Below are 11,826 nucleotides of genomic sequence, written 5' to 3'. Positions count from 1 at the left end.
GACTGGCCCAGGGCTCCATGTATACTTGGTACTGATTACCTCAGAAGGGATATTTTAAGGATCCCAAAGGGTATCGATGGGCCTTTGGAATAGCTGCTGTAGACACAGAAGGTGTAAAGCAGTTGTCTATTTTGCCTGGCCTGTCAGAAGATCCATCTGCCGTGGGGTTGCTATGAGTGAAAGAGCAACAGGTACCGATTGCTACAAAAACGGTGCACAGACGGTAGTACCGCACCAACAGGGATTCCCTGCTCCCCATTCAGAAGCTGATTCACCAACTAGAGAATCAGGGAGTGATTAGCAAGACTCATTCACCTTTTAACAGCCCCATATGGCCGGTGCGAAAAGCCAGTGGAGAATGGAGGCTGACGGTGGACTACCGTGGCCTGAATGAAGTCACACCCCCATTGAGTGCTGCTGTGCCAGATGTGTTAGAACTCCAATATGAATTGGAGTCAAAAGCAGCCAAATGGTATGCCACCACTGATATTGCTAACGCCTTTTTCTCCATTCCTTTCGCCAAAGAATCTAGGCCACAGTTTGCTTTCACCTGGAGGGGCATTCAGTATACCTGGAATCGTTTGCCTCAGGGGTGGAAACATAGCCCAACCATTTGCCATGGGTTGATCCAAGCTGCACTGGAACAAGGAGGTGCTCCTGAGCACTTACAGTATATTGATGACATCATTGTGTGGGGCAACATAGCAAAGGAAGTTTTTGAGAAAGGAGAGCAAATAATCCAGATCCTTCTGCGTGCTGGTTTCGCTATTAAGCGAAGCAAAGTGAAAGGACCTGCCCAGGAAATTCAGTTCCTAGGTATAAAGTGGCAAGATGGCCGTCGTCACATCCCAACAGATGTGATCAACAAAATCAGTGCCATGTCTCCACCCACTAATAAGAAAGAGACACAATCGTTCCTGGGCGTAGTGGGTTTTTGGAGAATGCATGTTCCAAACTACAGCCTCATTGTAAGCCCCCTTTATCAGGTGACATGGAAGAAGAATGATTTTGTGTGGGGTCCTGAGCAGCAGCAGGCTTTTGAGCAGATTAAACGAGAGATAGCTCGTGCCGTGGCCCTGGGGCCAGTACGGATGGAACAGGATGCGAAGAACATCCTCTACACTGCTGCTGGAGAGAAAGGTCCCACTTGGAGTTTGTGGCAAAGAGCCTCAGGAGAGACCCGAGGCCGACCCCTGGGAGTCGGGCGTACAGAGGGTCTGAAGAATGGTACACTCCAACTGAGAAGGAGATCTTAGCCGCATATGAGGGGGTTTGGGTTGCTTCCGAAGTAATCGGTACAGAAACACAGCTCCTTCTGGCACCTCAACTGCCAGTACTGAACTGGATGTTCAAGGGAAAGGGTCCCTCCACCCATCATGCTACTGATGCCACTTGGAGTAAGTGGATTGCGCTGATTACGCAGCGAGCGCGGATGGGGAATCTCAACCGTCCAGGAATCCTAGAGGTGATCATGGACTGGCCTGAAGGCAAAAAGTTTGGAACACCGCCAGCAGAAGAGTTATCACATGCTAAAGAGGCCTCACCATACAATGAACTACCAGAAAATGAGAAGACATATGCCCTGTTCACAGATGGATCGTGTTGTATTGTGGGGAAACACCTCAGATGGAAAGCTGCTGTGTGGAGCCCCACACGACAAGTTGCAGAGGCCACTGAAGGAAAAGGAGAATCGAGCCAATTTGCAGAGGTAAAGGCTGTCCAACTGGCCTTGGATGTTGCTGAACGGGAGAGGTGGCCAATGCTTTATCTTTACACTGACTCATGGATGGTGGCAAATGCTCTATGGGGATGGTTACAGCAGTGGGAGCAAAACAACTGGCAAAGAAAGGGTAAGCCTATTTGGGCTGCTGAGCTGTGGAAAGATATTACTGCCCAAATAAAGAATATGGTTATAAAGGTGCATCACGTAGATGCCCATGTGCCCAAGAGTAGGGCTACTGAAGAACAGCAAAATAACCATCAGGTAGGCCGAGCTGCCAAAATTGAGGTGGCTCAAATAGACCTGGACTGGCAGAACAAGGGTGAATTATTTCTAGCTCGATGGGCCCATGAGACCTCGGGCCGTCAAGGGAGAGATGCAACATATAAGTGGGCTAGAGACCGAGGGGTGGACTTAACTATGGATGCTATTGCACAGGTTATTCATGATTGTGAAACATGTGCCATAATCAAACAAGCCAAGAGAATGAAACCTCTCTGGGAGGAAGGTCGATGGCAAAAGTACAAATATGGGGAGGCATGGCAGGTTGATTATATCACCTTGCCACGATCTCGTAATGGTAAGCGTTATGTGCTCACCATGGTGGAGGCAACAACTGGGTGGCTTGAAACCTATGCAGTACCCCACGCTACCGCCCGAAATACCATACTAGGTCTTGAGACACAAGTCCTGTGGCGACATGGTACCCCAGAAAGAATTGAGTCAGATAATGGGATTCATTTTAAAAATTCTCTTGTAGATACCTGGGCTAAAGGTCATGGTATTGAGTGGATTTACCATATTCCCTACCATGCACCAGCCTTTGGTAAGATTGAACGATACAATGGGTTGTTAAAAACTATGCTGAAAGCAATGGGAGGCGGTACATTTAAGCACTGGGAGAAGCATTTGGCAGAAGCCACCTGGTTAGTCAATACCAGAGGATCTATCAATCGTGATGGTCCAACCCAGTCCAGCTCCCTACATACCATAGAGGGAGATAAAGTCCCTATTGTACATGTAAAGAACATGTTGGGAAAGGCAGTTTGGGTTATTCCAGCCTCTGAGGACAAACCTCTTCGTGGAACTGTTTTTGCCCAGGGACCTGGGTCCACTTGGTGGGTGATGCAGAAAAACGGGGATGTTCAATGTGTACCACAAGGGAACTTGATGTTGAGGCAGTGCAGTCAGTAATTCCTTGTGCATGTGTTTGTATTTTGTTTGTATATATTAAGCATGATGTAGTGATGTGGAATAAGGGGTGGAATGTCATGGTTTCATGATTTTTGGTTATCAGTATTCCACATCATAACATCATGTAATGCACTGGGAGTTTGACTACTGATGCTCAAGTTCCGGGTGCCTGTCCAGAGGAGAAGAAGAACTACATTTCCCCAGGGGACTTTGCGGTCAGCGAGGAGATATAACTCCCGGCAAGGTCACCTGATGCTCTCTTCTTTGCCTGCACTTCTTTGCTTGCGCTTCTCCGTCTGCGCTTCTCCGCCTGCGCTTCTCTGCCTGCGCTTCTTCATCAGCTCAACTGGACTGCACTTCTCATCTCAGCGTTGTGGTGAGGCTGATCCACCTTCCAGACACACACTCTCTCTCTCTCCTTATATTCTGCTGATACTATATTTAGTAAATTAGTTTGTTTCACCTCAGATTGTTGCAGCTGTTTTCAATTATTTCGGGGTCCCCTATTTTCCTTTTCCGGGGGCGCGGATCCGCGGATCCCTCCGTCCTTCTAGTCACGGAACCGGACCGAACCAGCCCTTGAAACTGCATGTCTCAAAGAACATCTCTGTAGTGAAACTTAGGAAGTGTGGGTCACTGAGGAAAAGCTGACAGGAAGAGCTCAGAGGGCTGTGATCAGCAGACAGCCTAGCTGAAGGACTGTAACTCATGGTGCTCCCTGGGGATCATATTGGGTTACATCTTCTTCAACATTTTCATCAGTAACCTGGACAAAAGGGTAGAGCCTTGCCTCGGAAAGCTTGCTGATGGTACAAAGCTGGGAGAAATGGCTGATACACCTGAAGGCTGTGTTCCTTGAACACTTCCAGGGTTGGTGACTCCACCACCTCCCTGGGCAGCCCATTCCAGTGCCTGACCACTCTTTCAAAGAAGTAGTATTTCCTAACTTCCAGCCTGAATCTCCCCTGGCGCAGCTTGAAGCCATTCCCTCTAGTCCTATCACCAGTTACATGAGAGAAGAGGCTGACCCCCAGCTCACTACAACCTCCCTTCAGGTAGCTATAGAGAGCAATGAAGAACAATTACTTCCCTGTTCCTGCTGTCAACACTGTTTCTGATGCAAGCCAGGATGCCATTGACCCTCCTGGCCACCTGGGCACACTGCTGGCTCATTTTCAGCCAAGCAGCAATCAATACCCCCAAGTCCATTTCCTCTACTCAGTCTTCCAGCCACTCCGCCCCAAGCCTGTAGTGTTGCCTGGGGTTGTTGTGGCCAAAGTGCGGGACTCGACACTTAGACTTCTTGAACTTCATTCCACTGGCTTCAGCCCAGCTATCCAGGTCCCTCTGTAGGGCCTCACTACCCCCAGGCAGATTGACACTTCCAGCCAACTTGGTGTTCTCTGCAAACTTACTGAAGTGCACTCAAGCCCTCATCCAGGTCAAGATAAAGATATTGAAGAGAACAGACTCCAGCACTGAGCCCTGGGGAACACCACTTGTGACTGGTCGCCAGCTGGATTTAACTCCATTCACCACCACTCTCTGGACCCGGCCCTTCAGCCAGTTCCTTACCCAGCCAAGAGTGTACCTTTCCAAGCCAGCTTATGCAGGAGAATACTGTGGGAGACAGTGTCAAAGGCTTTGCTGAAGTCTAGGTAGACTATATCAACAGCCTTTCTCTCATCCACCAGACGGATCACTAGATCATAGGAGATCAGGTTGCCCTTTGTGAACCCATGCTGGCTAGGCCTGATTCCTCAGTTGTCCCACACATGCTGCGTGATCTCCCTCAAAGCAGTCTGCTCCATAATCTTCCCTGGTACCAAGGTCAGGATAACATGCCTGGAGTTCCCCGGATCCTTCTTACAACCCTTCTTGGAGATGGGAGTCACACTGGCAAGCCTCCAGTCTTCTGAGGAAGTCCTGATGGACAACAGACTGGCCATGAGCTAGCAGTGTGCACTTGTGGCCAAGAAGGCCAATGGAAATAAAGAGTGCAATCAAAAGAGTTGGCCAGCAGGATCAGGGAGGTGATCCTCTCCCTCTTCTCTGGCCTGGTGAGGTCATGTCTGGAATGTGTCGTATTCAGTTCCGTCCTCCCCAGTTCAAAACAGACAGGGATGTTCTAGAAAAAGTCTGGCAGAGGCTGTAAAGATGATGAGGGGCCAGCAGCATCTCTCATTTGAGAAAGGCTGAGAGACCTGGGAGCTGTGGAGCTACCACCATCTTGCGCAGAAGCCAAGGGCCCATGCCCACAGCCACCATGAGGCAGTGACTATGATGTCACAGTGGGTGTCACAGAGCAGCCATTGTGATGTGTGAAGCTTGGAGCAGAGCAAAGGCTGCCAGGCTCAGGCTGAGTGTCAGTGCAGCCTGGTGAGGCACGGAGAGAGCAGGGACTCTTGCAGTGCTCACTATCAACGCACAGTGATGTTCAGTAGGAAGAGGAAGGCCTCAAGCTCAGAGGAGCCAGGTAAGACCACAGCATCACTGAGCACAGATCCTGCCAACAGGCAGAGGAGTGCTGGGGATGTGCCTGCGGATGAGGGGCAAGGAAGGAGCAGGCAGGGGCTTCCAACCACCATGCAGCAGAGTCCCTCCACTGCTTGGCAGGGGTCCCAGCTTGGGCTGTGCTGCCCGCTGGCACTACTGAGCCTTCATTGGGAACTTTTCCATGACCACCACCAGCCCTGCCCCTCAGCCAGCATGGCAAGCACAGAGCAGGACCCTGGGGACAATCCACAGGGATGCCTGGCTCAAAGGAGCTCACGGCTGCTCACATTTGCTCTCTTCTCTTCAGCATGCATGCTTTGTGGCCGAGCAGATGATGACCCAAACATCTTTGGGCGCACATTTGGCCAGGGTTGGATTCGTGTCCATGAGTTCTGCTTGGTGAGTTCCCTCAAGGGCTCCTTCCAGATTACTGCCAGAAATGCTCCCCTTCCTGTCCTCATGAGATCCTGCTCTTTTCCCTCCTACAGATTTTTGCCAACATCTTCTATGCAGAAACAGTCTCAAGAGATGGAACTGTAGGCATCCCCCTTGATGACATCGCACGCAAAGTCAAACAGGCAAACCAGAAGGTGAGGACCTGAACGGAGCAGGCAGACTTGTGTCCCAAGAGGCTCACACCAGCTTAGCCTCGACACAAAGAAAGCAATTGCAGCCTTTCCAACCGCCTCCAGAACAAAGTCCTGCGATTGGAGATGGGCCCTGTCTGCCAGGCAGTTTTGTAGAGTGTGACCAAGCAATTCCCACATCCTGTGCCCTGCCCAGAGGTGTGGGGCTGGCTGTGGAGGCCCTGAGCCTGCTGCTGATGGGGCTGTCCTGCTCTTTCCAGCAATGCTGTGTTTGTGGAGAGAGGGGCGCTGCCATCGCCTGTGCTGAGAGCGGATGTGCACGTAGCTTCCATCTGCCGTGTGCCAAGGACGGGCAATGCATCACCCAGTTCTTTGGACAGCACAGGTAAGGGTTGTCAGCAGCAGCCAAGCCAGGGAGGATCCCACAGCGACAGCTCCTGCGTGGTCCTCTGCCCTCCACCCATCACTTCTCAGCATGCCCATCCCTTTCATCTTCCCCCAGGTCCTTCTGCTTTGAGCACCACCCTCGACAGACAGCAGTGACAGCTCCAGCAAAAGGCACCACCTGCATCATCTGCCTTGGGCCTGTGGGAGACAGCTTGTCCTACCACACCCTGGTGTGTCCAGCGTGCAGACACACCTGGTTCCACCGGGGCTGCATCCAGGTAGGAGTCCTCCCCTCACCCTGCAGACATGCTTGGTGCTAAGCAGCATCAAGCACCGCTTCGCTCACCCTGCTTGTTCTTCTCCTGCAGCAACAGGCCTTAACTGGCAATGCGTGCTTCCGGTGCCCCGGATGTCGAGACAGTCTTCTGTTCTTAGTGGAAATGTCCACCATGGGGATCCAAATCCCAGACAGGTTGGTGTCCTTCTGCCAAACCATGCAGATGAGAAGGCACAAGCACTGGGCCTGCCCAGGGAGTGTCTGGGCAGGCCTGGCCTTTGGCCGTCCCAGGAGCGCGTGCCTCAGCTTCATGGAGAAGCTGGAAATGGGGGTGGGGTGGATGAGATGGAATAACCATGGATCTGATGCTGGGGCCTCATCACTTTCCCTCCCTTCTCTTGTAGAACACCAGAACAAGAGGACAGTGATGCATATGCGTCACTTCTACAGAGGCACCGGCGCTGTGATGCCATCAGGTGCCGTCACCCTGAAGGCAGAGAGCAGGCAGATATAAGGGGGTGAGTTACTGCGGCAGCTCTCTGGAGCTCCGTGGAGGATCACAGCCTCAGCACAGGCTGGGGGAGCAAGGATTGAGCAGCAGAGATGTGCTGTGCCGGGCCCTCCCTGGCTTGGCTCACTTGGTCCTCACAGCCACAACCCCCTTGCTTCCCCAGGCCCTGGCAGCTGATCCTGTGCAGCTCCTGTGGAGCGGAGAGCACCCACCGACAGTGCTCCTATCTGAGCAACACAGCAGCCACGTGGGACTGTGACAGATGTGCTGGCCTGGGTACCGGTAAGAGGCAATGAGGCGCGTGGCACGGGGCTGGGGCCAGGCAAGGCCTGGCAGCAAGTACTCAGGGCAGCTTTGCCAGAGACTCTCTGCTCCACGAGTGATGGCAGCCTGTCCCAACTCAGGGCTTCATCCTGCTGACTTTCCGCTTCCCCTTACAGCCTCCAGCGCCATCTCGGAGCTCGCGGCACTCAGCACTGCCAGACAGGAGAGCCTGGAGCCATCCCACAGACCCCAGGAGCCTGAGGACAGCTGCTCCGGCCCGGACAGCCAGGCAGCGTCCGGGCCATCACACAGGTCCCAGCTGCCGGAGCTCAGCTGCCAGAGTAGAGAGCCGGGGACAGAACACACGACAATCCCCTCATGTTTACCAATGGATATGGCTGAGCAGCACCAAGGACGCCATCGGAGGAGACAAACAGCAGTCCAAAGCGCTGAGTGTTGCTCCCGCACCTCCACCAGACGGGGCAGATCAGAATCTTCCAGAGAGTTCCCTGGGGCTGCATGCAGAAAGCATCCCAGGCAGCGGGGAACAAGCCGGACACGAAGCCGCACCCCGCTGCAAAGTCGGGCCTCAAGTTCCCAGAGCCGGCCAAGAAGACGCCATGGGAGCAGAGGAACATCAGCTCCTTGTGATCAGAGCAGCACCCGCAGATCAGCCAGACTGGCAACACTGAGGTCCTCGAGGGCTTCCCCAGTGCCTGAACAAAGGGGAACAGTCTGTGCATGGAGCGCAGGCTCTGACAGAAAGCCATTACCCAGCAAGGTGTCGAGATTAAAATTCCCATAGCTGGCCCTACACCGGAGACCACCTGAGGCATAAAGCTACTCCTAGATCCAACATCAGAGTCAAAGTCTGTGCAGCCAGCCCCCAAGCCTGCACAGGAGTTATCATGTACCAGTCCCACCTACTTTCTCTGATCCCGAGTCCAACTGTATGGGAACTGCTGAATCACAACCCAAATCACTGATTGACCAGATAGGAAAAGGACTTGGTCAGCGCTGGAAGGGGTGGAGCCTGGCTGCACCTCTCTTAGACCCCATTTAAGGGCTGACTGCCACTGGGGAAAGTTCTCTTTCTGGAGATTTCTCCTTGGTGAAGCTTCTTCCTACAAACCTACAATTTTCTGATACAGGCAAGCAATCTTCTTCCCTTCCTTTATAGCACCACTCTATCGTGCCAGTCCTTTCGTTATCACACCTTTGTTATAACACCTTTTCCATTGTATCAATTTGTCAAATTGCTACAGCAACACAATAAAGATCAGAGATTCCCCCACACGCATTTGTCAGCTTCATCCTTCCCTGCTTCTGCTGAGGTGGGCAGAGGTAGGGACCTTGACAACAGGGTTGTCTCCTTCCCAGACCTCACTTCACCTGGCACAGTTTTGGCCAGATCCCCAGTGGGGCACAGTGTCCAAATTCCTCAAGAACCCAAGCTGCACTGGCAGGGGCAGTCCGGTTCTGGGCTTGGGTACGTGTCAGCCTCAGGGCTGCTTCCATCTGTGTAAGAGCTTGGGTTTTCCTCCTGCATGTGGGCAGTTCTGTCAGGTCTGAGGGCTGGTTCTGGTCTGGGGATGCTGCAAGCTTCGAGGTGCTGCAGCGCATCGAGTGTGTGTGGTCCGTGCAGGGCAGGGCAGCTCTCTGGGCTGAGCTGTGGCCTTGCCTGCCCAGATGCCTCCATCAGGCTGCTCGCACCCACACATGCTGATGGAATTGTAAGAAGTGATTGCTGAACCACTCTGTGCCCTTTGAAAAGTCAGTGTTCTGGTTTCAGCTGGAACAGTTGACTTTTCTTCCTAGTGTCCAGTACAGTGCTAAATTTCAGCTTTAGGAGAAAAAAAAGCATTGATCAAACACCAGTATTTTAGTTGTTGCTGAGCAGTTCTGCACAGATCCAAGGACATTCCTTTTCTCCTTCTGTCCTCCCAGCGAGGGGGACAAGCTGAGCTCAAGATGCTGGGAGGGGACAGAACCAGGACGGCTGACCTGAACTGGCCAAAAGGATATTTCATACAATGTGAAGTAGGTTGAAAAACAATGAAACCATGAGGAGTTGGTTGAGGGAGACAGGCAACACTGGGAGACAAGTCAAACACCAATGGGAGGCGGTGAGCAATTGCATCGACTTGCTGAAGCAATTGCTGGAGCCGACTACGACTTGAAAGTTTTTTCTTCTCCAAATCTGCAAAATTTGAACAAAAATTTATCATGCTGCTGGTAAGTCTTCCCTATCCCAAAAAGGAAAGGAAAATCAAAAGAAAACAAAACAAAATATCACTGTTCCCACCAGTGCCACCTTCAAAGTAGGGACGATAAAGTATTTTTGTTAATTGTATTATATTACATTTCATTTTATAGTTCTACAATATATTACACTTCATTTTCCAGCTGAGCATCTAATTCTGCCTTACCAGTCTTTAAATGGGAATTGCAAAACCATTGCTGCATCATTTGTAAAGTACTTAGTTACACCACCATCTCTAGGATCTTCTATGATGCAGTGATAGCATAAATTCCTGCAACATCATCAAGAAAATCTGCAAGGAACCCATCATTCTCATTTTCTCGAATGCCACCTGGACCATGCTTTTGTAAGGTTATGGACTGGCTCTACTCTACAGACATCTGGTGATCAACTGCACAAAATGCTGAAAAACAAAATGCTAGGATCTTCCATCCTAACCTGTATGTTTCAAAGCCTGCATTAGTGATGGTGGTGTTATGGAGTTCATCTGCAAATATCTCTATTGGTGATTTTGTTCTTGTTGACAACAGAGGCAAAAAGTCTATCTTCAACCTTATTCAGTGCCTGCATAATACTGCTGTACAGTGAAGCTGATTTAAATCTGTTCCTGTAGATTTGGTTCTTCTGTTGGCTTTTTATCACAGTGCTTTTAAAGCTACAGTGGCTATAGCTGTGAGTATCCTCAGTCTTTGACTATCCACCAACACCTCACAGTAATATTCTGAAGTTATCACTATTGCTATTTTAGGGACTAGTTACTATTGAACAGTTTCCAATCTGAATCTCAAAGTGGTTTGATAGCTATATCCAAAGATTTCATCTTTGTCCAGCCTGAGATTTAGCTTGGTGACCACTTCTGCTGGGCTCATCTTGCCCACCAAGTTGGAACAGTTCAGAGGGGATAGGTGGTAACTTTCTTGGACAAGGGGAAAATCAGACTTAATCACCAAAGCTGTGGTGCTGAGCCTGACTGAATCATGCTGTCCAAGACCTGAAGCAGGGGCACAACGGATCAGAGTGGCAATACCAAATGGAGCTGGTTGGCTCCATTGAAGGCAGCATAGAGTGTACATGACTAAAAACCACTGCAGCACATTTGGAACATGCTTCCACTTTGGCATTGTGGTATTACACTGCAAAAAGCTGGCAGGTTTTTTCCATGTAAGAAGAATCCCAAAAGCAAATGCTTTGCTGATATTTTGTCTCAGGATAAGAAGGTGCCAGTCAAACACTCAGATTTTGACCATGCACAGCACTGTGGAAAGCCCTTTCAGGGATACTGACTCCATGAAACGTCCTTCAGCATAGCAGTCCTCCAACTGTATTGAGCTGTATACTAAGTCTGGATCATTCCAGTTTTTCTTGGCAGCAAAACTTTAAGATTGTAAGGTAAATGGGGCTTCTTGTTTGTTAGATTTTAGTACCACTGGGTCAGAGTTTCTTCTGTAGAATGAGGATTATGATGTTTTCTAGTGATACATTTACTTTGTCAAAAGTGCTATAGAAATACAACAACTGTCATGTTATCTTTCTCTTATATAACTTCATAGTAAATTAAATTTAAGGCCAAAAGGACTGTTCGGCTACTGAAAGTTATACCCCATTTTCTGCTAGGGAAGAGTTGAAATTTGTTGTCTGATGTCTCATTTTGGATGGATTGGTTGCACTTCTGTTTATCTTGAAAATATAAGAGTGTGCTGTTGATACAGGGAGTTTTACTTCAGTTCAATTTTTTCGTTGTTTCTCTTGCCTGAAGCTTCTAGTACACAAAGCAGAAAATTTCCAAAGCTGCATTCAGTAGAATGAAATACTTCTGTGAGTAGTCGAATTTATGAAATCTTATCTCCAATGGGTTTGTATGCTTGTCTGTCTACAGATTAATAAGGTGGATCTCTGATCTATTTTTTTTTTTTCCTGGGGTTAAGGGATTTATTACCTCTCTCTCCCACATGAATTTTCTGGAATAGAATGGCCCGGCTTGCAGTTCTGCATCAGTGCAGACAAGAATTTGGGAATTTTTTTTTCTATCTGGCTCTATATTTGCATCCAAATCATATCAGGTATCAGCTTGGGCAAGTACTGACACCCAACAGATCCACAAATCATTATGAGGAGAGCGAGGGTCAT

General features: G+C 49.9%; 1 protein-coding gene across 1 annotated transcript; it reads left to right on the top strand.

The window, feature by feature from the left end:
* The first annotated feature begins 4,513 nt into the window (after nt 1–4,513).
* Nucleotides 4,514–8,824, top strand: LOC109366935 (PHD finger protein 7-like). Its single transcript, XM_019614383.1, has 9 exons — nt 4,514–5,390; nt 5,718–5,809; nt 5,899–6,000; nt 6,258–6,382; nt 6,500–6,662; nt 6,753–6,856; nt 7,066–7,179; nt 7,336–7,454; nt 7,613–8,824. The coding sequence occupies exons 1-9, from the start codon at nt 5,348–5,350 to the stop codon at nt 8,239–8,241; spliced, it is 1,491 nt and encodes a 496-aa protein (XP_019469928.1). The 5' UTR covers nt 4,514–5,347; the 3' UTR covers nt 8,242–8,824.
* Nucleotides 8,825–11,826: the final 3,002 nt, after the last annotated feature.

This window comes from Meleagris gallopavo, chromosome 1 (assembly GCF_000146605.3).
Source record: "Meleagris gallopavo isolate NT-WF06-2002-E0010 breed Aviagen turkey brand Nicholas breeding stock chromosome 1, Turkey_5.1, whole genome shotgun sequence".
Classification (NCBI taxonomy): Eukaryota; Metazoa; Chordata; class Aves; order Galliformes; family Phasianidae; genus Meleagris; species Meleagris gallopavo.
Note: the sequence above shows the minus strand (reverse complement) of the source record. Positions and strands in the feature narration are given on the sequence as shown.